A 27,976-nucleotide genomic window follows, 5' to 3' on the forward strand; every position below is an offset into this window, starting at 1 on the left:
AAATGGAATGCTGATAACTACAAAAAATAACTAGCAGGTCTTTATATAATGAAATTTAATCAACAGTGGTATCATTTTTCATAAAAGGCGTGTCACAATCAGCATCTTTCAAGCAAGAGGGTTACAGCGTTATAAATTTAAGTGAGAGGATTCTTTGTAATAGCACTGTTTGGAAAAGAAAAACTGAAGTTATCGATCGCGAAAATGATGCCGAGATTGGCGCTTCTCTCTTTCGGCTGCTATCTGGCAGCTATTGGTTCTATGGGAGCACCTATGATTGAAACAGAACAGCAAATGGCGGTATGTTTCTCATGTAAATTCATATCTTTATGTATTGAACAGTTTGATATTTATTGACTTTATTAGTTGCAAAAGCCTAGTGCTGCTAGGGAGTGAAATTTAAAACTTTTTGAATCGCACTGGTCATTTTTCCTTAATGGGTGTAAATAACATTAATACAAGAAAATTGTCGAAATTATTTTTCATTGGGCGTTCCAAAGGATGTTGAATTACACCGCCTTGCGGTATAGCCGACAGATTCCCCCACGAACACTAATTGCAACAACAAAAAGTGTATAATAATTCCAAGTCATATGATCTGCAATTCTTGAAATTATGAACACCAATAAACTGTGTAGCCTAGGAGTCTAAAAGGCTCATTTAAAGGGGTACTTCTGCATGACGCCGAAAATGAAAACAGTTAAATCTCAAGAAATTGATTCAAAATTTTGCAATATTTTATGAAAACACGGGTATGCAGGTTGTCATTAATATTATGAATTAGATGGGTTGATCATTTTCATGTGCCATTTTTCTCATGATTATCAAAATTTTCACACATGTTTGAAAAATAAGACTTTCTACTAACAAAATAAGTTTCAGCAATGAATATATTATACATGAAGTCAGTATTCAATTCTATATTTACATTCTTGGCAAGGAGAATTTAATAAACATTACCTCTTAAAACAAGATTCAAAAGAATAAGTGGGGGATGCCATCATCAGCTGGCTCATTGCATGCAGAGAACTATATATTTTATCGAAACAATGCAAAAATTTGAAATGTCATAAATGCCCAAATTCGATGAAAATTTAATTAAGTGTTTTGTTCGTCTTGTTAGACACTGTTCGAATCACATAAATTTCAGACTGGAATACCCATTTTAACTATTATTTTTTGCATGTTTTTTTTTTCCATTTAATTGATTGACGATCGTCAATAAATCATTTTAACATTATGTTAAGATTCAAGAAATTTATTTCATTTCCAACACAAATATACACTGTAAAAACGCAGTTTAAAATTTCATGCACGTTGTTTAAACCCGTCCCTCGAACAGCTATTGTTTAAACTTTTCAAACAACTGTTTAGACATTTTAAACAATTGTTTAAACTGTTTGAAACAAGTTGTTTAAAAGTTAAACAATTACAAAAAAAGTTTAAACAACTTGTGGTTAGAGTGACAGGCTTAGACATCATGCTATATTTTTAATACTGCATGTGTACATCAAATACAAATCCAATATAATTAGGAATCAAGTACAGATCAATCAGTAATACTTGTACAACATCATAATTTTATTTCAACAATTCAAACCTTGTACAAAATAATGCCAAATGTGTATGGGCAGAATTAAGCACAGCTTGTACGGCATGGACCACAACAGAATGAAAGAATGATTATGTAATAAGTGATTGAATAAAGTTAAGGATTCATTCACGGGGCACTGGGGGTGCCGATGTAAATTTGAAAAGATAGTGGTCCCGAGAAATTTGAAAAGAAATAAGGTTTTACTACAATATTATGGTAATTTTCGTTACATTTTCACTCTTTTTAACAACTGCCAGAATACCTGGGGGTCCTGCCTATGGAGAATAATACACGCAGCACCTCCGTTTCCCAGGGCCATTATTCATTCACATGTACAGAGAGCTACATGATAACAATATTAACATGATTAAGGCCGGGTTCACTCCCAAGGCTAGGGACCCGTTTCATAAAACTTGTTATTATAACAAATTTGCAATAACATTTTAAAGCTACTGAAATCCGTCAATCTGATTCGCTGAAAGTGAATTTGTTATAATAACAAGTGTTAATGAAACCGGACCCGGAAAAAAAATCAACCGCGACTCTAATCAACTATGTACTTTGTATACAAGGTTTTATTCATCATAGGCATCAGGAAATGACTTGCATGCGGTAATGATCCGATTTTTATTCACGTTTTTTTTTGGAATGGCATTGACTTCATCCCACACAATAATAAGCATACATAAATCATTACAAAACCACAGTTATAAAATCAAGTTATTGCCATCTGTTCAACTCACATTGTTTTCAGCTTGGTTTAACCCATTGACATTCAGATCGTTTTGAGTTTTTTCAACGAACCGAGAGCTTGAGCTGACAAGCGAGCCTCGATGGGATGACTTCGTCATTTTTCAATTCGGGGGGGGGGGGTGTTATTTGTAAATGGATGACAGCTTTGGGGAACACTGGTCTCTTCAATATTCCCAAAACATAAAATATAGTGAATATTTATTTTGAAATATCCGGGAAGAGGAATCTGTCGATTCTTGTTGAACACTGCAATCCTAACCCCGGCCCATGGGTATATAATAATGCTCTAGAACCTGATCGTAGGACGAGATGTAATATCTTGTCAAGTCGACTTTTACATTGAAAAAGGTGATATGTCGTCATGGTTAGAGGTAACTTGCCTAGTAGCCTTATCAACAATAAATGTCGTCATGGTTAGAGGTGTCTTGCCTAGTAGACTTATCAACAATCAAAAATGTCGTCATGGTTAGAGGTGTCTTGCCTAGTAGACTTATCAACAATAAATGTTGTCATGTTGAGTGAGAGGTGTCTTGCTTAGTAGACATATCGACAATAAATTTCGTCATGTTGAGAGGTGTCTTGCTTAGTAGACATATCGACAATAAATGTCGTCATGTTGAGAGGTGTCTTGCTTAGTAGACATATAAACAATAAATGTCGTCATGGTGAGAGGTGTCTTGCTTAGTAGACTTATCGACAATAAATGTCGTCATGGTGAGAGGTGTCTTGCTTAGTAGACTTATCAACAATAAATGTCGTCATGGTTAGACGGGTGTCTTGCTTAGTAGACTTATCAACAATAAATGTCGTCATGGCGAGTTATGTTTTTAGCGTTATTTACTACGTATCACATCATGTCAACACAGAGGCGTAACGAGCCAAAATTATTGAGATGGCTAGATATGGCGTGCCGCGTAAAATTAAAAAAAAAGATTTTGGCATAATATTAATAGAATGATCCCATATTTCACTCTTCTCTGTTTCCTTTTCTTTCCTTTTATATTTTTTCTTGGTCGTGACCCCCCTCCCCCTCCCATTTGTACTCCACTGTGTCGACAGATCTTTATTTATAAATCGACTTGGCAATATGACGTATCTCGCCAAGTCAAAATGTTAGTTGTTGTAGAGTATATACCGAATTGTAACGTCATCAATTTTCCATTTTTGCATGTCAGCGTTTTTGATACCATATTTTTGTAGAGCATTCCCAAGTTTGGTGGGAATCGGTCCATGGGCCCATAGATATGACCTCACGAATATATGGGGCTAATTACATGTATTCATAAGGTCATATCTAAGGCCCCCATGGACCGATTCCCGACCAATTTTGGTAATGGGGTTTTTCATCATGCTCTACTAGAATATGGTATCAAAAACGCTGAAATGGAAAAAAAATTGTGACGTCATCACTTCGGTACTCGGTAAGTTAACATGGAGATGAAATATATCTCGACATTTCGAGATTAACTTCGGTCTTGGAGATGAAATAAATCTCGCCGTTTCGAAACGTAGATGGCACTCATCATTGGGGACCCATCATTTTGCGAGGTGTAATAAATGGGTACCTGGTAGGAATCTATTCCGTCAAACGTATGAACGCGTAACAGCTGCTCTGCTTAAGCAAGGCTATAGTGTGCTGCATTATAGTGCTTAAAAACTTCTGATTAAGTGTTTCACGCTATATCTATGAAATTGAATATAATAATTATTATTATTTTGCCTATCAAACCTATTTTTTTTTCTTTTTTCAAATTACAGTCATTCTTGAATAAATATGGCTACCTGAAGGACAGTGACATGGTAGATGGTATGCCCAAGAATGAAATGGTTATGAGAAGAGCAATCATGTACTTCCAGAAAATGGGAAATATCCCAATGACAGGTAACATTCATATAGTATTTCTACTTCTTCATCATCATCATCATCATCATCATCATCATCACCATCATCATCACCACCATCATCATCATCATCATCATCACCATCATCATCACCATCATCATCATCATCACCATCATCATTATCACCACCATCATCATCATCATCATCACCATCACCATCATCATCATCATCATCACCATCACCATCATCATCATCATCATCATCACCACCACCATCATCATCATCATCACCATCATCATCATCATCACCACCACCATCATCATCATCATCATCATCACCGTCATAATCATCATCACTATCACTATCATCATCATCATCATCATCATCATCATCATCATCATCATCATCATCAACATCTTCTTCTTCTTCTTCTTGATCTCCCTTTTCTCCTCCTCCTCCTCTTCTTTTTTTTCTTCTTCTTCTTCTCCTTATCATCATTATCATTATTATTATTATATGTATATAATTATCATTATTATTATTATTATTCATTATTATTGTAATTATTATATCTTCGTTATGTTATATCGTCGCTATCGTGTGTTGGCTCAGTTGGTACATGTATAGCGTCCGTCTCATAACCATGATAACCGGGATGTCTGGAGTTCAAGCCACGGCTGCGCCAGATAAAAACAATAATGATAATTAAGATGGAATTTTTGCTACCCCTTTTGCCGTTCAACGATGAGGGGGCAACGTTGATCTGGCGCTACAGTGGCTGAGCAAAAATGAATTTTTGGAGTACATGTATCTCTATGTCAGATTTCTTTTAACGATAAAATTGGGATTTTTCATTATCATTACCATAATCATAATCACCATCACCATTTTCTTAAAAATATATATCTGTAGGGACTCTGAACAATGAATCTAAGGCTTTAATGAACACACCTCGATGTGGAATGAAAGACATGGATACATTTTCTTTGAGAAAGAAACGTTATTCCACACGAAATCCCTGGCCAAAGTCCGATCTCACGTGGAATATCCTCATACCAACCAGTCAATTACCGCTGCCAGATCAGAGGAGAATCATGCAAGATGCTTTGAAGGTATAGTGCTTGTACTACTACAACAACAACTACTACTACTACTACTACTACTACTACTACTACTACTACTACTACTACTACTACTACTACTACTACTACTACTACTATTACTACTACTACCACTACTTCTGCTACTACTACTACTACTACTACTACTACTACTATACTACTTCTACTACTACATGTACTACTACTTCTACTACTACTACTACTACTACTACTACTACTACTACTACTACTACTACTACTACTACTACTACTACTTCTACTACTACTACTACTACTGTTACTGCTACTACTAACTGCTACTACTACTAGTTTGAATGTGGAAAGGATTCAGGATATTACAAATACATAATATAACAGGATTATTTTTAAGTGTAATTTTTTTTATACGCACTGGGGAGTGTATTAAAATCACACTCTATAGTTTAAACATAACACCAAAGGTTTTAGTTTAACAACCATTAAAAAATGTTGAAATAATATTATTGGTTGCTAACTAATAACACCAATACAAGTCCGGTGTCAAATGACTGGCGTGGCCTTCCATGTACACTGGGTTATAATCACAGTTTGTCTTTTGTGTGTGGTAACTACCAACAGGTTTGGAGTGATGTTTCTAATCTAAATTTCGACGAAGTCAACGTTCAAGATCCTGACATCAAGATCATCTTCGCGAGGGGTGAACACGGAGATCCGGGGCCCGACTCGGCCTTCGATGGCCGTTCGAATGTTCTAGCGCATGCGTATTTCCCGCAACCCCATCCACTTGGCGGCGATGCCCACTTCGATGATGATGAACATTTCACGGCTGGAACTAGAGATGGTGAGCTTATAGATGCCCCTCATCATACTTTGAATGTTGGCGTATGTTGAATTCTGAACTGGCAGATAATTGTTAGGCATTGCACGAAACATGAAATCAATTGCAGGTCCCGTCCCATCTATCAATCATAACTTTGACAATTATTTCCATATTCTTAGTTGATTACTTAGGCCCAACTTACAAAGAGTCGCCATTGATCCGATCAATTGTATCTATGGAAAGCCAGCAAAGTCAACATATAATGAAATGCATGTTTGTTCAACATTTTTTCTAGATATGTATTTTCATAAATTCATCATTTCTTGACAATGTGGTGTGTTATTTTTTTGTTTACAAAGGACATTTTGCTAATTTCCAGTAGAAACTGTTATGACACTAATGGATTTCCTTAGAGATAATTATTATTTCATTCTGTATTTGAATTTAAGTTGTTATCAAATGAAAATTTCTTAATAAAAAGTTAATAATCACTGTTAGTGTCGTGTGGTTTAAATCCAATTACGCACGACCAGAATTCACTTGCACTTTTCACAATGAAGATAAATAAGAGAAATCGACAAGATATTCTTTAAGTAAATAGAGTAGAGCTTCCATTGCCCTAATTGTCCTTTCATCATAAAAATTATATATATATATTTTTTAATGAATCAGGAACCAATCTTTTCCAAGTCGCTGCTCACGAGTTTGGCCACAGTCTTGGTCTCGGCCATTCTGACGTTGAGGGCGCCCTCATGGGCCCGTACTACAGGGGATACCAACCGAACTTTCAGCTACACGACGATGATATTGCCGGTATTCGTCGACTGTATGGTAAGCAGTAGCAGCGAGTTCGAATAAGGGCATACACGAGTTATTCATCCGCGCGCAATGTACTCTATGGAAGGCGTATGTGATATGACTATAATCATGATAATTATTTAAAAAAATCATGAAAAAATAGGACAAACTTTTTCTATCAAAATATAAATCGAAGTAATTCTATGTTTCATACTCTTTCATAATTATGGCATTTAGCATGTATGTATTTAATCTCAATTATTGTTATCGGCACTGCAGTTCCAATTTTTCTCGCCGTGAACTGAGGGAAATTATGGTTGGTCTTATTTAAGACTATTTCACGTTTACCTCAGCTTGACAAGTACCCGATTAACGTGTTTATTTTTGTTTAACTATTCATTGCAATTACTGGCGTTGATTTAAAACGAAATGTATCGAGGGAGTGATTTATTGAACCAGAAGATGTTGTGAATTTGCCCCTCAGGCTTAAATAAAATAATATTTGATTTTAACAGTTTTTAAACATTTTTTTAATGATTCCCTAATGATTCTTTGAGGGTTTTTTGGGGTTCATTGAGTGCCCATTTCTGTGGGCTCTCTGAGGGTTCCCTAATGGTTCCCCAAGAGTTCTTTGACCGTTCTTGAGGGTCTCTTTGAGTTCATTGAAAATTATCTGTAGATTTTCTGTTCTGTAATGATTCAATGATGTTTCTCCGTCGGAGCTTTTCAGGATCGTCTGGAAGATACTTTTTTTTTTCTTTCTTTTTTTTTTCTTTCTTACTTTTTTTCTTTAACTTTCTTCTCGTTTTTTTTATATTTTATCTGGCGAAATCCGGGAGGGCAGACTGCCCACGTTGATCAGAGTACCATAATGTATAGGTCATCCACGGACATCTTTACATGGGAATAAGATTATTCTAAAGCTCTCTGATTTTTTTTAAATACTTGTACTTTAGGAGAACGAGTAGAAGAAGGAAGACCCGAAGAGAGAAGTACTCCCTCCACGCCGACAAGCAGTACTCCCTCTACGCCTAAAAGCGATTGCATGACCCAGATATCTTTTGCGACACGGACGAGAGATGGCAGTACGTACTTGGGAAACGGTAAGACGAGCATCCCTGTCTGGGTTGACCTGTCCGGTGGCACTAGCATATCTAAGCGGGGGGGGGGGGGCAGACTGAAGACTTTTTATTTTTTTATCTTTTTTTTATTTTTTGCTTGTCAATTTTTTTTCTGGTACGAAATCCTTTTTAGGCCTATTGGTTGAAAGACCCTTTTTTTTGCTTGTCAATTTTTTACTGGTACGAAATCCTTTATTTGTCGTTGGAGACTTTTTTTTTGCTTGTCATTTTTTTGGCGGCCGACATATCTTCCAAGATATTTGCCCCCTTTTGGAAAATCCTGGACACGCCACTGCCGGTGGGTGTTTCATTAAGTTGTCCGTAAGTTAAGAGCGACTTTAAGAACGACTGGTGATCCTTTCTTGTAAATAATCACCACTGAACATGTGGGGACGTTGGGGGTCTCGTGGTTAATATTCTTGTCTTTTACTGAGGGAACGTGGATTTGATTCTCAGCCATGGCGTGTTTTCTTTAAGCAAGAAATGTACCCAAACTGTGCTGCGCTCGACCCAGGTGAGGTAAATGGGTACCGACTGGAAGTAATTCCTCGAAAAGCTGTGAGTGCCGGAAAGATAAACCAGCTTACATCCGGGGTAATAGAGGAGCGTCATGAGCACTTGAAAAGGTGGATACGTGCGCTAAATAAGTCCTATATTAATATTGTTTCTTATTATAATGGTATTATGTATCAGTCACTCTTAAAGGGTAACTTAACCCTGGATTTTTTTGTAAAAATAGCAAAAAAAAACAGTTAAAAGAAATATTGTGAAGTTTTGAAGAAAATTCATAAAAGATTAAGTTATTAGAATTTTAAGTTTGGGATTTGTGACGTCGTGATTTTTCTATTGATAAACGGAAGATACAGTACAAACCATGTACAATTTTTTTAGAAATTGACATTTCATTGATTTTTAAACATACACAATAAATTATGTAAGAAAGCTGCTCTCATACGACTGATTTTTAATCATACACAATAAATTATGTAAGAAAGCTGCTCGCATACGACGTCACAAATCAAACAATTGAAATGATAATAACTATCTTAGTCTTCAGCTTGATGGATTTTTCTCAAACCTTCGACAATATTTTATTTAATTTTATTAATACTATTTTTGCAATAAACTTTCTGTCAGGGTGAACATCCCCTTTAAATTACGGACAGCTTTATGAGACGACCTTGGTCGATGACCTAGTCACACTGGCGAAACCGGCTCCAGACCGATCAAAGCTATTGTGTTCTTTCCAATGAAATACCAACTGTCGATTTTGGAGTCGGTTTCGGTTTTTACACTGGCGAAACCGGCTCCAGACCGATCAAAGCTATTGTGTTCTTTCCAATGACATAACAACTGTCGATTTTGGAGTCGGTTTCGGTTACAGTCACACTGGCGAAACCGGCTCCAGACCGATCAAAGCTAATACAATATTTCCAATGACACACTATCAACCGGTTTGGAGTCGGTTTCGGTTACAGTCACACTGCCGAAACCGACTCCAGACCGATCAAATCTATTCTCTTCAATGACATACCAGCTTTCGGTTAGGAGTCCATTACATTAGTTTGACTGTGGTATATCGGCGCCTTATACCTTGGTCACATTTGCTCTACGGCGATTTTAAAACAGTCGTTTTAACATTTTTTGTACCAACTACATATAGGTGCACGGTTTGATTAAAATTGATAAAATGGCTGTTTTCGACTCGCCGTACGGCCGCCGTAGAGCAAATGTGACCAAGGTACTACTCTCTTTCCTCCTTGTCCTATCAATCCATGGATCTGCTAGTCGATGGTAAAGCATTGAAATACCATCTGAGAATTGTGTTTGAAAAATAAAAAAAACTTTGACACTTCGAAAAGGAGAGTCTTGTTTTTATTTTACAAGCACGTACACTCATAATATTCCTTGCCAAAGCGCTGATCACGCGAACCAAACCTATTTTACAAAATTTTGTTTCCATAGAAACCCACGTATTTCGTCGGAACGGCGACACAATTCTTGACGGTTATCCAAAGAAAATTGAAGTAGAATTTCCTGATCTTGAAACCAACTTAGACGCTGCATTGTATTACCCGTACAACGGAAATACTTACTTTTTTAAGGTAGGTGAATGGTTAAAATAAAAAAAAGTTAACTATAATATCAGTACATGCATTTTTTTGTGTTGCTTTGAGGTTGTTACACTATCAGACTTTACTTTCAAATATTGCGTTTTTCGCATCATAGAAAATAAATAAGTATGTGTACTGTAATCTGAAAATCTATGATGGTAAGCTATTAGAGCAACCTGCAAGGATTTTTTCTTATTGAAATGCTTATTTAGTTTTCAAAAGTAATTACTGTCTAGTTTAATTTTTTTTTCAATTTCATGCCTTCGCTTCTTTATTGTTAGGTGATCATATCAACGCCAAATGGGGTGCCAATTCTTTCCACAAATATTTACTCGGAATTCGGTGTTTGTACACGTCGTTAGACATTACTTGATTCGTAATGTTTTTGTGTACAAAGACACTGGGACATTATGCAACAAACTGAGAATGTTCACTTTTCCCACATCCACATATTTTTAAGACAGTACACGTTCCAATGTTGTCAAATCCATTTCTGTCCAAAGTGTCCTCTCCGAAAAATGAAGCAATTGACAAGAACATGTCATAAAAAGATTGAACCCCTATAATAACAATTATAAATTGATGACTTTATGCCTCCAAATTTGAAATAAGTACATCAAATCTTGTTTATAACATACACACACACACACAAATTATTTTTTTCTATATTTGTAGTCAAAATAATGAGACACATCGGTATACCCTGATTGTATAACAACCCTTTTGTGTTATCATTTTTTTTTACAATACAATAATAAAACTGTGAGCGTGTAAGAACTATTATGGAAGCCAACAAAATGTTCAAATAATGATTTCGTGACGCCAACATCCTGTTAAGGAAACAAGAATGCTACAAGATTATTACAAGATATTTTGGAAACATGTTAAAGATGTTTAGAAGAGATTTTTGATGAGATGACAAGATCTTGTATCTCGTCATGTCAACATCTTTTGAGAGATGTGATCAGAAGACAAGATCTTGTATCTCGTCATGTCAACATCTTTTGAGAGATGTGATCAGAAGACAAAATCTTGTATCTCGTCATGTCAACATCTTTTGAGAGATGTGATCAGAAGACAAGATCTTGTATCTCGTCATGTCAACATCTTTTGAGAGATGTGATCAGAAGACAAAATCTTGTACCTCGTCATGTCAACATCTTTTGAGAGATGTGATCAGAAGACCAGATCTTGTATCTCGTCATGTCAACATCTTTTGAGAGATGTGATCAGAAGACCAGATCTTGTATCTCGTCATGTCAACATCTTTTGAGAGATGTGATCAGAAGACAAGATCTTGTATCTCGTCATGTCAACATCTCTTGAGAGATGTGATCAGAAGACAAGATCTTGTATCTCGTCATGTCAACATCTCTTGAGAGATGTGATCAGAAGACAAGATCTTGTATCTCGTCATGTCAACATCTTTTGAGAGATGTGATCAGAAGACCAGATCTTGTATCTCGTCATGTCAACATCTTTTGAGAGATGTGATCAGAAGACAAGATCTTGTATCTCGTCATGTCAACATCTCTTGAGAGATGTGATCAGAAGACAAGATCTTGTATCTCGTCATGTCAACATCTCTTGAGAGATGTGATCAGAAGACAGGATCTTGTATCTCGTCATGTCAACATCTCTTGAGAGATGTGATCAGAAGACAAGATCTTGTATCTCGTCATGTCAACATCTTTTGAGAGATGTGATCAGAAGACAAGATCTTGTATCTCATCATGTCTAAATCCTGTTGAAGAGATAATGAGATAACAAGATCTTGGATCTCATCGTGTCTACATCCTGAAGGAGAGATGATCAGAGAGACAAGATCTTGTATCTTGTCAAATCTAATTCCTGTTGAAGAGATAATGAGATAACAAGATCTTGGATCTCATCATGTCTAAATCCTGTTGAAGAGATAATGAGATAACAAGATCTTGGATCTCATCATGTCTACATCTTGTGAGAGAGGTGATGAGAAGACAAGATCTTGGGTCTCATCATGTCTACATCTTGTGAGAGAGATGATCAGAAGACAAGATCTTGTATCTCGTCAAATCTAATTCCTGTTGAAGAGATAATGAGATAACAAGATCTTGGATCTCATCATGTCTACATCTTGTGAGAGAGGTGATGAGAAGACAAGATCTTGGATCTCATCATGTCTACATCCTGTGGGAGAGATGATCCTGTATCTCATCATTTCTATTTACTATTGAAGAGATGACCTAGGGAGCGTTTCATGAAAGGACTTTTCGGACGTTTTATCAGATCTGACAACTTGTCGGATGAAAATGTTAATGAAACACTCACCAGATGACAAGATCTGGGATATCGTCATTGATTGGAAAATAAGACATCGTTTCTTTTTCTGAATGAAAAAAAAATTGGAACACTACATAGTTATGGCCCCTGATCTTCTTGTGTCCCGCTTTGCACCCACCTTTACCCTTTCTCACAACTTTTAAAACAGGCGCACACTATGCGATTAGTTGCAATTCGAATTTCAAAGAAATTTTGATAACATTTGATATGAATATTTCAACCAACATGATCAATCAATATTGGCGATGAGAGTCCAGAATAGTGGTAGGACTACGGACATCAAAATTCAGTTTAGTTTGAGTCTCCTTGTAGGAATAAAAACACATTCTAATCCAAATCGTAATCGTAGGTTCCGACTTAAAGTCGATTAGGACTTTACTCAGACCACGGGGCTTGCCACAAAGCAAAGTTGTGATTTTGTTATTTCTAACACTATATGCTTCAAATGAAATCATTTTACTTCTTGAACCTTTCACATAATGCAAAACGTGATTTATCAAAAACTCGCGTCACATCGGATCGCATATAGTGTGCGCTGTGCTTTATTAATTTTCATAACTTGGAATTATGATGGGCCGTCCCTAGTCAATCATCCACTCTTTAGAAAAAGGTTTTTAGAGGGCTCTATGTTTTTCCTGAATTCGAAACATTTTAAGAGTTTCCTCAATTTTCTAAATATCGAACGTTTTCATGTTCTTTATAAAAACATTTAACGTTCTTCAACACTCAAAGAACATTTTTGGGACCCCTTTTCTCGAGGGTTCCAAATACGAGACAAAAAAAGGTCAAATTCGTGAGTTTTTCTTAGAGTATAATTTGATGTGGTTTTTTTATTCAAGTCTTATTTAAATCATTTGTCTATTTTCACTTTTCCAGGGAAGTGAATATTGGATATATTCAAACCAGTACTTCGTTGATAGAGGTGAAATATCAAACTTAGTCTCCCCACGCCTGCTGCGTTACGGCTATTATAAAGAACTCCCAAGCAATATCGATTCGGCCTTCGTATGGGGTAGAACTGGTCACATCTTCGTAACTAAAGGTTAGTAATTATAAGGCCACATCGAATATTTCAAAAGTGGTGAACATGCAGGGGGCGGGGCACTAAAAGTTGTTGTGTGGAAAGTTGCTCAAGCAAACAATAATATACTAGGGCCAAATAATGAACGATATGCGAGAAGAGCCAATGGATATACCGCACCCAGGTCCGCAGGACCGAGTGCGGCATATCCTTTTGTCAGTCGAGCACAGAGTGCATTATTTAGGTTCTCTATTCACAAGAATGCGTGCATTGCTTGTTCTATACAACCCCCTCCCCCCGAGTTTTCCCGAATGCTATATTTGATCTAAATTGTAGATAATTCCAGACCTCGCACTACCCTGCACTCTGACGTCAGAATGCTGGATAGTGCATGTGGTATGACGTCAGAGTGCAGGATATATGCCATAGTGCAATTTGCTGAATATTATGCGATCCGATTTGGACCAATCAGATTACAGAACATTCTTGGGAGTTGTATGGGAGTTGTCTCGCAGAAATATATTTAGTCAAAAATATTTATAATTTAATCGTCCCTTCTAGGAAGAACGTTTCATCAATGTCAGACAAGATGCGAGATCAGATAAAATATGACTTGTCAGATAAAACGTTTGATAACTCTTTTCTTTTTGTCGGATCCATCTTTTTATCATAGATTTTGTAGTAAGTCGACCCAGTTTATAAGACTGTATATTTAGCCTGTATAATATCAAACCAACAACATCCTTTGACAACTACAAATATCATAGTTTACAAATAATGAGTGCAATGTACAGAATAATTCATGAGCTGAAAGATGAAATGGTCCATTGATGGATTATTCATTTCATCTTTCACCGAATAAGTATTCTGTCCACTGTACGAATACAAAGAACATCGATTGCTTATTTTTATGACATCTAAAAATAGATTGTTGTCATTTCTCATTTACAAATTTGAAGTAAAGTGCCATCAGTTGGAACGCGGTTTGTTAAAGAGAAATGTCAGTAGTTGCAGTAAACACTGAATTCACTGAGAAAGTCTGTAAAACCAGGCTTAATTGTCAGTATATCATCGAGGATCTAGATCTGGTACAGTCACATAAACTGAACTTTGTGAAATCTTGAAATCTATGCTGAAAATTATTCACGCTGAAGATCACCAACACAGATAAGCGCACGTGGGACAGTGTATTATTATTGCTTTGAATGTCGTGCCCGACGCTTGACCCGAATCCTGTGCTTATTTGCCAATTTATCAGCAATTACACAACTTCTTCCAGAATCCCTCGGCACATATTCTTTATTTATACATTACAAACAGACACTTTGGTGGTCATTTCATTGGATTCTGTACGGAACTCATTCTATATTGTTACCAAAACTGGCGGGTGTTTCACAAAGATTTAAGTATGACTTAGAGTCGTACTTAAATACTGAGTTGCGTACGATATGAAACGATTGACTGCATTGGTCAAATCGTGTCATGGGGACGCGCACTACTGCGTATCTATCAATAAGATCGCGCGTTGCATATCAAGTACGCGTCGACATTTAAGTGCGACTTAAGTCATACTTAAATCTTTGTGAAACACCCCCCTGGCATTTATCTGTAATTGTCGCCTACATTCATCACGCGCACTTCAAATACGTGTGTGGCGCCGGTGAACTCGGTGCGCGTGCAATGGAAAATATCATATGGATCCAAAATTGAACGGTTGAGGACGTCATTGTAAAATGGGCTGAATGAAAAGGATCCATCTAGATGCCATATAAATAAAAATCAATTCCTTATCTTTTTTTGGAGGGGGGTGGGGGCTTTAAGGAACAAATTCCATCATAGGGGGTGAAAAAAACATTAGTATGATATAAGAAATAAAATATATTGTATGATGCATGCACATGAGCTCATTATGCGATCTATTTTCACTCAAGTTGAGGCTCTGTTCAATCCATTGCACGAAGCCGTTAGGCTGAGTGCAGTGAGTTGAACATAGCCTCAAAGAGAGTGCTGAGGTAGTACAAAATGCACGTACACACACGGAGGGGGGGGGGGGGCACTTCCATTGACGAGTGGATACCAAGCACGACCGTATAGGTGAGCGGCCAGAAGCCAAAAAGTGCCTTATTTCTTGACTTTAATCCCCCCGGCTGGATCAAAGCAAGATCATACATCAAATAATAGGAAATTTCCTGAATTTTTCGGAATTGGGCATTAAAAATGCTGTAATGTGTAGCATCACTATGGAAACCAGCCTTGAACAAGCCACGCCCATTTTAGATACTTATTGTATATTTATCACGAATATTGATTTTTTTACTTATTAATTTAGATTATCAGATATTTTTTCTTATTTTCAAAGGATAGATCTACTATATATTGTAAGAAGAATTACTGAAAAACAACTTAGCATGAATTTTATGAACATTTTCTCAGAAATTGTTGCCTAGCAACATAACTTTCCTTAGCAACCATTTAGCTCCTTAAGTTAACCAGTTATTTTTCCATTTCAAACCTAACTTTTAACTTTTTAACTAGGTTGAATTAAACCAAATATGTTACACCAATGAAATTATATAAATTATTATTTAGAAATAATAAAAAGAACTGAAAACCCCCATTTAAGCTATTGAGAACGTCAAATTAATTTGCTATGCTCTCCCGGACACACCCCTTCACATCGTACAAATCGCCATTTTATTGTTCATTTTGACTACATTGATACACATACATGTACGTACAAGTCACATACTTTATACTATTTTGTGGTGAAAAAGTTGATTGAGTGAATAATTCCTGATCAATTATCTTGTCTTCAATAGAACAACAACAAAATGACCATTTCACATTATCCATGGATACCAATTGTTGCCTAGCAACGACTATTTTCCATAGCAACGACTATATTAACACTCTTTTCCCTGGACAAATCTGTGCAAAATAGTCCATTATGAGCAATAATACTGACACAATTATCATTATAGATGTCTAAAAACTCGTTTTCAGTAATCATTCAACAAACTGACTATTTTATAGCTTCCATGGAGTCAAATGTGTTGCCCAGAAACAATATTCCCTAGCAACGGTTATGTTACCACTCTTCATCTCGGCTAAATGTGTTGACGAAGTTGTGCCTTAGAGTAAAAATATTGAGAGGATTTAACATATCATAGCTTGTTATCGATAGGCAAACAATACTCCGGAGTTTACCATTATGTACTGACACAATTTCAATGCCTAGCAACACTATTTACCTTAGCAACGATATGTTTTCCCCCTAACCAATTTGGGGAAAAATAATCCACTTTTAAGTTTGTACAGTACCATTTGTACAATAATATACCTACATGCATACTGGTAATGGTAAATTGAAGGAAACCGCTTCATTTCTCTTATTTCTAAAAAAAATCATCTATCCTTGTATGTATATTGCTTGTCTACCTATTCTAAACATGAGCATGGTATTTAAACTTTATCATTTAAAAAAGAGCAGCTTCAAAGAGAAATTTAAATGTTTTTTGCAGATAAAAGTAGAATAATATGGTTTGGATGATTCATAAACTGAAACGGAAATAGCTGCTTGGTACATAGCATTTTTTTTTTTTAGTTTGCTACAGTAGGTATAGCATTGATGATATGATAAAATGGACAACACTACTATTTAGGCACAGTCCCTGATTAAAACTTTGATCATAAAGTGGGCCTTCACCTAAGGCTTGTACAGATATTTTTTTTTCAATTTCAGGGCCCTCCTATACTAGTACTCAATTAGGTCATTGGCAAAGGCTTTTGGCTGCATATTTACATGTAGATCATTTTTTTCGAGTGAATATGGAATGGTTAACAAATGGATCTCTCTTGTCAAATAATACCTAATCATCCATGCATGTCCATCTTCCAAGGTTGTGTCTGTGTTGAGGTTGTAGCCCAAAGATGCCAAAGCTGTGAGTTCGACAAGTTTCTGTTGAAACTTTCATACTATTAATAGGTGTCAGAAGTTTAATCACAGGGAATTTATTATGTCACTTTCAATCTGATAACTGTCAAGAAATCAGAAGGATGACAGTATGAAAACTTGGGATCTTAAGCCTTAATATGGTGTTTTTTTTACCTGATTGCTAAGAAAGCATGAATGCTTGTAAGCAAACAACCAGAGGACAGACGGCTCAATGTCCTCTCCAAGACCTGGTAATGAGGATATAATGAGGATGCGCCTTAAAAAGAGCACTAATGCACCAAGTGGGAATCAAATCCAGGTCACCGGAATCCGAAACCCCCGCTCTATCGACTGAGCTATCATTCCTGATCAGGCCAAGAAAAGGACAAGAAAATCATTAAGGATAGAAAGGCTTACTAAAGTGGGAGATGTTTTCTATACATAAGTGTCATTATGTAATATGTCATCAGGTTTGCACACATCTGCTGAATTTTCTGCTACAGCGATAGTGTCAGTGACTCAGATGGTTAAAAACTGATGCCTTAAATACTCAGTTTAAAAAAAATGTCTGAAAGAAAAGACAAGGATTCCTCTCAACATGCATACATATGTAAAGGACTTTGACATGGGTAAAGCTTCAGAAAACAAGTACACATGCCTCTATTGTCATGATTGTTGGGCTTAAACTAATGCTACTGTTTGTTCCATGGAGATTTAGATCAATGTAAATCTTCAAACACATCCATGGTATAAGAAATATTTCTGAGAAAATATCTGAAACTGATGTAATTGGGATGATACCCCTACAGTATTGGTAAAACATGCTGATACTAATAATACAAATGCATCTGCATTTGTAATGATGATTTGTTCAAATAATAAGGCTGGAACATTTAAATTACAGCCATAATTTTGTATCACTACTTGAATGGAGTAGAAAAACATTGAATTGAACAATAATCTCTAAAGTAATAATCACTCTTCAGTGTGCCAAAACGGACTCAGTGATGATCTGGCAAGTTTAACTCCTTACTGTGCTATAAATCATCTCTGTTCCGATCCAGAAAGACTCAAACTTAGTGTATTCCACCTTAAGAACAGAGAGCAGATCAAAAACTGAGGGTCAGGTGGTAACAAGCCAACCTACCTTGGCGTCATTGTAGACCGTTCTTTTTTCATACAAAGAACATGCTGCCAAATCAAATGCAAAATTTGGAGCAAAGGAATATCATTCTGAAGAAGCAGGGATACATATGGGGAAATGATAGATGCCAAATCTCTCTGTACCACAGCTCTGACTTTATGCTTCTGCACTGCTGAGTAGGCTACACAGCCCTTGGTGCTAAATATTGACCCCAAATCTTGAATGGAGCTTGCAGAGCCATCACTGCCTGCCTGTGACTAAAAGAAGTGAGTAATCTTTACCTACGATGTATTATTGCCCCCACCGTACGTCAGAAGAGAAGTCACCAGCACAGATGAAAGAAAAAAACAATCAAGAACATAGTATTCCACTCGTCAATCATGACCCTGCAACGAGACTCAAATCTGGACAGTTTTCTCTGCTCAATAGAATCCCTTAATGACTCTGCTCGCATAAAAGCATCACCCACTGGTCTAACAATCTCCAGTCTGTGATGCACAATCTAACCTATGGACTTAGTACATCACTCTCCAGGTCCAAGTGAAGAATGGCCTACCTGATCTTGTTTGAACCGCCTATGGGGCTACAATAGGAATGAAGAAACTTCCTGCAACTGTAAGGATGATCATAGGATACAACACTTTTTTGGCATACCCCTCGTACCAGAGCTTTGAACTGCCACTGCACTCGATTCTTTTCATAGGAAAGCTACATGTAGATCTTGTACCATTATCAGGACATGACATCTTTAATGAGCTAAGAAGAAGTGTGTCATTAATTATCTGACTGGTAGAAGACACCTATTTATGGTAATCTGACATTTGGGGAAAAATTGATTATTTGGTCATGGGTTGTTGGATGGGGGAGAGGACAGGGACTTAATTGGTTCCTGATGGGGTTGTCGGTTGGGCCATGGACCTAGGTCCATGGTGAGGCTAAAATTTTGCTGAAAACGGTGCCTATGTTCTGATTGTTAGTGTTTTAAGGTGAAATTTACAATTTGTCAGTGAAAGAGCAAAGATATTCGATGCTAACAATCTTACCCAATATCTACATACCCCCCTTAAAAGGCCACCTTTTGGAGAGACAAACTCCTGCACACCTAAGCTCCCATTTGGTCATAGTATACTGAATGATTTTAAAGGGCAATGTTTGCTCTGTGCCCATCTTCTCGAGTAACTATACAAGTCCTTTGCAGTAGAGGGTTCAAGCAAGATCTGGCTTTTGGGTTGAGTGATTCCAGATCTTTGGCAGTGCACGGCTCTGGTAGGAGGGAGGGGCAGACCAAAAGGTGATGCACTGTCTGATCCTCTCCTCAGTCGTAGATAGTGTCTGCATCCCTGCTGTAGCCCCGAACTGCATATTAAGGACTTTGCACCTTTTTGTTCCAGACCATAGGTGATTACATGTAAGACATAGCCAGGATGGCCAATCGTCATTTGAACCTGGGGCGTGATTCGCTAGGTCACATGGAAAGCTTTTGCGTCACAGACTGGAGGTGGTTTGTCCATAGGGCGATCCTTTGACTGTGTGCATAGCTATCAAGGGATTTAGTCAAGTGAAGGAAATTGTCTTGATTCTAGTCTTTTTGTGTCAGGTTCATAGTTAAAGAGTGGAAGAAGGACATCTTTTTTGCTCTTTTTTCCACCCGTGCTGATACCACTATATCTGGGGGACAGTGCCACACAATAGGTAAAGATCATCTACTCTTTACTTGGTCGTCTGTGTAGATGTTAAAGAGGAGTTGGGCAAGGACACTTCTTTGTGGGAGACCATTTTTCTGCCTCCACCATTTGCTGCTGGAACCACTGAGATTCACAACCGCTTTCAGCATTATTAAGTTAGCCTTGTCAACTTGACTTCCTTTGTCATCACAATGACTTTCCTCGTAAGTAGGCCTACCCCATGATTAACTGTTTCATAAGCTGCAGTTAAGTTATCAAAGGCTGCTCTAGTTTTCAGACCTTCCTCAAACCATCTGATGTACCGAGTCAGATTCAGTACTTGATAAGTAAAGGACTCCTGGCCTGAATCTTGCCTACTGGAATGAAGAACTCAGTCACAAAGGGAACAATGCGGTTAAGCAGGAGCTTTTCAAAGGGCTTGTATGTGTGACAGAGTAGAGAGATTTTTCTGTAACTCTGATTGGGTCTTTGCCTAGCTCGACTTTGGCAACTACCCTAAATTTCCTCTTGCCATTGTTTTTTTTTCTTCATGCAAATAGTAGTTTAACATGTCAGCAGCCATTGGTCCAAGAAGGGTGATCTGCTCACAGAGGACATCATCTAATCCAGGTGCCTTGTTGCTCTTAATTATTCCTTTTGATAGCCTAGCACAAGCAGACAAGACGTTCAGGCTGAATTGTCTTGTGTATTTAAATGACTCTTAGTTGGGAGACTGTCACTGCACTTTTATTTAGGGAGGTTGGCCCTTCGTGGGCAATAAATAGGGTTACCTTGACTGTACACAAGAAGATAGTGGGCCACTTGGTCGGTGGTCACTAGTGGTATAGTTTGAATCGGTTTTTCAAGGATCCGAATCGTTTTCCCCGGCTTTTCTGCTGTTGTGAGTCATGTCCATTGATTTATTAAATCACTGTCACTTTCTTTTTTATTATCCATAATGGCAGTTGTCAATTTCCCCCACATTCAAGTGTATCGGCACCAAAGCGGTCATTCTCACAGCTCCTGAAATATTTACTGTACAGCAGCTGCATCATTCGTCAAGCCCGGAGAATAGTTTGAACAGCATCCTCATGGAATATTCTTCTGTGAGGATTTCTTCAACAGCTTTCCAAATGTGTCGTAATGAGTAGGGAGTGCTGGAAGATCCTGTTGATAGTTACTGTATCCATATCTAACTGCTCCCAGATTGCTTTCTTCAGGGTGAAACATTTGTGAAAGGGAACTGTGCGTAGAGTGATGGCTTCATTCACCTTCATCCCAATAGGTTGATATTGAGTGTGCGGGAGAGGGTCAAGCACAACCTTGTCACATTTTGTTGGGTGATGCAATCTGATTTGCATCTGACCAGTTCTCCATCTCGTTGGTTTCTCCATACCCCCAGATAATGCTGTGACTGTTGAAATCCCCAATAATTACATTTTCTCGATCGGAGGTGACTTCTCGAGGAAGGGAGAGAGATTGGTTAGGAAGTTTATAGAAAGAACTTAAATGGGAATACTCATAAGTTCAATGGTTAGGACTTTGCCATTTATCTTGATGAGACAATAACAGGGCCTACTCTTAATTAATTCTACTTAAACAGATATTTGACCCGCTAATTAACTGCTGGAATCAGTAATGTAATGCCCACTAATGTACAGAGACTAATCGGTTCTAGTGAGCAACAGGCACAGATTAGAGTAATTTTTGTTGTCTAGTTGGTCATATACGACATACTGAGGGTCTCTTGATCTGTGTTTAAATCATGGCAGTTGATCATTGAAAAGGTTTTTTCATCAAGTTGTGCAGATAAACCAGCAATCCTGTTTGAAGGTCTGCAAGTATACTACTGTGTTAACTGCCCTATTGCCCATCCATTGGTATAATAACAACAAAAAAGAAACAAAAAACCTTCCAACACAGAAAAATTGCCAGAATTGCAGACAGAAACTTTGATAGATCATTGTGATTTACATATTTTAGTAGGAACCTCATAAAGTACTTAGCTCTAGAGTTCACAATCACTACAGTATAGGAATTATATTTTCCATAAGATAAATAATTCCGTTTTCCCATGGCAGGCACTCTAAGACTTATTGGCTGGTCTTGGATACACTTTAAGACTTATTGGTTGGTCTTGGATGTATATTACTTTTCCTAAAATGTATAATAAAATGTTCCAAATAACAAACTAAATGATATTGTTAATAATACCCATTTCCTCTACCATGGCCGTACGCAGCGACAAGATACAGTTTTAAACTGAAAATTTTCACAAAATTCACCAAAAGTGTGCGTTATATCCTTCCATTTACTATGAATAAGCGTCCATTGCCAAACTCGGTCGCTTTATTAGAGACTTTTATCTCTCGATATGCCGACTGCCTGGCCAGATGGCTGAAATTAATTGTCATCACCACAATAAATGCTAAGAATAGTATAAGATGCATTTTGAGGACCAAAAAAGGGAATTAGGGGAGGTTGCAGGCTTGAAATATCGCCAAAAAGTGATGGTTGCTAGGTAAAATGCTGTTGCTAGGCAACGTAATGGTTTCCATAGGTAACAAAAAATTCTATGAATACTGAATTATTTAGATTAGAACAGATAACTTGACACAGGGTATCTAACTGAAAATTTTATCAAAATTCACCAAAGTGTGCATGATATCCTTCCATTTACTATGAAAAAGCATCCCTTGCCAAACTCAATCGCTTTGCTTCCTCGCTTTGTTTCTTGGAGACTTTCTTGCCACCCCCAAGGAAAAGTTTTCTGTATACAGCCATGCCCTCTCTCAATATGCTGACTGCCTGGCCAGATGGCTGAAATTAATTGTCATCACCACAATAAATGCTTAGAATAGTATAAGATGCATTTTGAGGACCAAAAACAGGGATTTTGGGGAGGTTACAGGCTTGAAATATCGCCAAAAAGTGATGGTTGCTAGGGAAAATACTGTTGCTAGGCAACATAAAATGGTTTCCATAGGTAACAGAAAAATCTGTGAATACTCAAATATTTAGATTAGAACAGATAACATGACATAGTAGGGTATCTATTTGATTTATAACACTATTACAATATCCATTAAATGATGCATATAGTCGTAAATACACACAAATATATATATTGAGTGAAATCCGTCACATGCAGGGGTTAATCAAACACGGCAATAAGGTAACTTTTCATGATCATATATGCATTATACATCCTAGTCTTCCTCTTTTATCACTTTTTCATCAAAATTTACCTTTTTCATTAGTTTTTACAAATTAAAAACTTAAAAAAATTATAAAATGAATTAATCTGGTAAAAAAATTAAAGAATATTGAAAAGTGAATATGGTTGCTAGGGAAAATAATGTTGCTAGGCAACGATTTTGAAATCAAATATGTATGCAATATATATTTGGTTGCTAGGCATTATCATATCATTCAATCTGTAAAAAATTTATCCTTGAAAATTCTATATTTATATTTAAATTAGTATAATTAATTAACAGATCTAAATATTAAGGTGCTGCTTTGCATTTATCACAAAAATGGGCGTGGCCTATTCAAGGCTGGTTTCCATGGTGAAGCTACACTCTGCGACACTTTTAACTCTCAGTTCTGAAAAATTCAGAAAATTTCCTTCAAAATTATGCATGTTTTTGCTTTGATCCAGTCGGGGGGATTAAAGTCCCAAATTTTGGCCTCTCGCCGCTCACCTAGTACGACCAACTTGTTGCGCAAAAAAAGAATGATAGGTTACGTACGTAACGTAATAGGGGTGTCAAAATTGAGAATAAAGGGCACACTGGCGTCATTTCCTCATCTTCCTTGGTAAAGATATTTCAAATTTCATTTACTTGAAGTCAAGATACGTGAATAACATTATATAAGTTATGTTGTTTCTCCCAACTGAATTCTAATTTGCTTTTCATATTGCGTTTCTGACTTAAAACAGGCGATGAGTACTATCTGTTTTATTTGGGATACGGTGTACACCCGAACTATCCACAGCCGCTGAGTCAATGGAGGGGATTACCGAGTGAGGGCGTCGACGCGGCTTTCCAAGACTACGACGGCTACACGTATTTCTTCAAAGGAACCGATCATTACCGGTTTAACGATTACGACGTCCGGGTAGACGTGGGTTATCCGATGGAGACAGCGTTTACGTGGTTCGGTTGTGATGCGAGTGCGTACGTAGTCGCCGGCGGGGATGGAGATGCAGCTACAATAATTCCTTCAGTAGCGGCTATTGTATTTTCTCTCCTTTCTGCGATCTACGTTTTTTGAAAACAAACTTTTCATTCTAGGCCTGTAAGTGCCCCTAGAGAAATTCAAGCGTGCAGCGAGCTAGCAAACATTAGACCTCAATATTCACTTGATTATCGCTTGATTATTTTATCCCATGCCTATTAGCACCGTCGTCTCTTGATGCTGGGCAACGACATATTTGCAATTGTTCGTCCGGTCCAAATATTCGGATAGTATCTGCTGTCCCGGTCAAACAACTTTCGACAAAAACTCTAATATCTCTCCATTGTAATTTGACTTGCATTTTCGAAGGAATTAATGCGTTGTACAGAGCGGCCGTGACTGCGAAAAACCCCGCTGGCTTGAAATTTCTGGGAAGGAGTGCTAATCATTTGTTTTTCCTTTACACGAATTCTGTTTATATGTATAAATACTGTATTTTATTTATATGTAGTGTATATTTAGTCCGTCCCGCTTCGATTCTATGTTCATTTGACGAAAATGTATTTAAGAAGACATATAATTACTAGTTGAAAATAAAAAAAAGATTGACGAAAAAGTCATGCATTCATAATTGGCGTCAGCGAGGATTGTTTTTTTTTCCTTTTGGAGGGAAGACGCAACAATAGACCCCTCCCCCCAAAAAGATAATCTCTTCGCTAACGCCCATGGCATTTATTTCAAGAAAACTGAAGTTTGTTTTCCCGCAAATATCATGCTAGAATCACTTATAGAACTTTTGAACTTTTAAGATACAAAACTGGTATTGCAAACAATCATTGGATATAATAATGAAACTTTTATCACAATAACAAATTAAAAAGTTATCAAAATAGTATTACATAAACGACCGTCGGAAGGTAGACAGTTTGGTCATAGTTCAACCATGGACCTACATGCTAGTAGGTCCATGGTTAAACAAGAGAACCACTGCGCTGGTAGAAACTCCTTGGCCCGGTGTAACTTAAAATTAGGTTTAAAGTTGTGGTTTAACCCTATACAGTGCGTATCAAAAAAAAGTTTACACTTAGAAAAAGTCCTGTAAAATAATACATTTGTAATATCCTGAAGATTTTTCCACATTTTAACATTGTTACAGATCTATTCAAGCAAATTTCGATATAACTGTCGAAAAATATTTCCGCTTGAGTGAGCACCACTTACTTTTGAAAAGTTCGTGAAAAATGATTGCGCAGAACTTTGAAATAGTTATGCGAATAAAAGTAGACCTTATTCATGAAGAACACATGGAATTTACCAATTAAAATTGATTTGAAGATATCATATCTTTTTTAACTTGTTTCTTTGCCCAAAACACTTCGAAAAGTGCCATTGCACCCCACCCCACTCCCCCGCACACTGAGGCCATCGTGACGATATTTGCTTGACACTGAGTTGTGATTTACATGAAATGGCTTAGACCTGATTTTCATTTTGTTAATCATCGTCAAGCTTGGGAAAAGTGTGGAGAAACAAGTATTAAATGAAAAATGAAATGTAAACCAACTTAAAATTATAAAAACTTAGTGAAAAATGTTGGAGATGTCTGATTTAAGCTTTTGTTTTATGTCCTAAGATCCAGCTGGCACAAAAAGGGTAAAGGATGTACTTACTAAGTGTTAAAAATTTTAAGTTGGATGGCAAAATGGTTACAAAATGCTTGAATGTATCCGTTTTATTTCAATTGACTAAAAATGCAAGGGAAATGTGTGAGAAATGTTTCGCAGGTTAAGTTTGATTTCACCTTTTCACCTTGACACAGCATGAAAACGAGCATTTCTGCGCAAACAGATTTCTACGAGCTTTACAAAAACAGACAGTGCTCACTCAAGTGTAACATTCTGTCAAAATTTTTACTTTCATTGGATAAATGAGACCCAAACCAAAGAATATATGTGAAAATATTACCCACATGTTGTATATTTTTAATCCCAGGGCTTTTTCAAAGTGTAAACGTTTTTTGATACGCACTGTATAGCCCGGGCTATTTTGAAATTCCATAGCCGGGGGGGGGGGGAGGCTAGGCCCCCTCCCCTCAGATCTCGGCCGTTTATCGACCGATTGCGACCAAATTTGGTGTGTGGGTGTCTCATATATTTTACAAGAATGCGTTGTCAAATTTGTGATGTTTATTATCATTTTTTATTTATCTAATTAATTATGCAAATATTCCATTTTTTTCAAGGAATTTTCATTTTTTTGTAGTTTTCCCCCCATTTTTTGAGAAAATGCAATGGAATCAAGCATGTTAGTAGCCAGTCATGTAAAATAAAAGACAGCTCACTCAACTGTATTGAAATTGTATAATTATTAGATTATAATAGTAATTAATTATGCGCATATGCTAATTTTTCTCGAAATTCTGAATTTCACATATTGATTACCACGTCTGGGCATAATTTGTTCTCTAGTTGTGTACTGAAGAAAGGTGATATTTACTTTATATTTTGACATTATATCATCAAAAAGTGAAAATACTTATGCAAATTAGAGATAAATGAATATTCATTAGCAGCCAGAAAGTTGAATGTTTCAAGGTAATTTATTAGACATGTTAGATGTGACTTATGATTCAGCAAACTCAAGAGAAATCATGAATGGCATGTATATCTGGTTTTTGTAACTCTACTGATAACAAATCATAATGTATGCAAATCATCACATAGTATTTCATAAAGTGTCATCACAATCCTCGATAAAAATGTGAAATTATTTTTCAACTGACACCTTTTAGGCTATTTGTTGGATAATCATGTTTCCTTCCATGTTTCCAAATTCTTTTGTATTTCTTTGTTTTTAATTTATTATGATTTCTTTTGTTTTGAAATCTCTATTTTTTATTGTTTTTTAAATCTAGAATAGTTGGTGATAGCCCAAAAGAAAGTTATGTGAGGAAAAACAGAAAAAAACATTCATCTGACCACACTTCTTGTAAAACCCATACATTGTACACACAAAAGTCGATGGAAATAGCCATTTTTTTGTGACATTGGTCACGAATATGTGCTATATCTCTGCAAGTGTACCACCGATTTTCGCAAACAGGGTCTCAAAATGTGCGGGAGATGTGAAAGAAAAAAGTCATGAAATTTCAGCGTATATTTTTTTTTTTGCATTTAGAAATTATCGCGAAAAATGTCTTTTAGGCCCCCCCCCCCGGCCGCGTATACAGTGCGTATCAAAAAAAAAACGGGACAGATTTGAAAAGTCTATAAAATTTTAGTTTCAAATTATTATGTCTATATTTTGGTGTTAATAGGTGCTCTAAGGTCTTGTCTTTCAAATGCTATTAAAAAATTTAGTTTCGTTCATGCTTGAGCGAACACGGGACGTTTTTGTTGGGGTTCAAAAAGAGGCTTGCGCCAGAATTGCAGAATATGAGTAATATGATGTTCGGACTTCTTGCTAATTAGCAGACTTCCTCTCAACCTTTTCATTATCTTTGCCATAATTACACATATTCTGCAATTCTGGCGCAAGCCTCTTTTTGAGCCCCCAACAAAAAC

General features: G+C 36.8%; 1 protein-coding gene across 1 annotated transcript; it reads left to right on the forward strand.

Moving 5' to 3' along the window:
* On the forward strand, positions 1-25,002 carry LOC121427699 (matrix metalloproteinase-16-like). The gene is made up of 9 exons (XM_041624222.1): positions 1-300; positions 4,106-4,229; positions 5,103-5,302; positions 5,909-6,131; positions 6,783-6,941; positions 7,865-8,011; positions 9,995-10,134; positions 13,342-13,507; positions 24,175-25,002. Exons 1-9 carry the CDS (start codon positions 205-207, stop codon positions 24,507-24,509), a joined length of 1,590 nt encoding a protein of 529 aa, XP_041480156.1. The 5' UTR covers positions 1-204; the 3' UTR covers positions 24,510-25,002.
* Positions 25,003-27,976: the final 2,974 nt, after the last annotated feature.

Source organism: Lytechinus variegatus, chromosome 14, assembly GCF_018143015.1.
Source record: "Lytechinus variegatus isolate NC3 chromosome 14, Lvar_3.0, whole genome shotgun sequence".
Taxonomy (NCBI): domain Eukaryota; kingdom Metazoa; phylum Echinodermata; class Echinoidea; order Temnopleuroida; family Toxopneustidae; genus Lytechinus; species Lytechinus variegatus.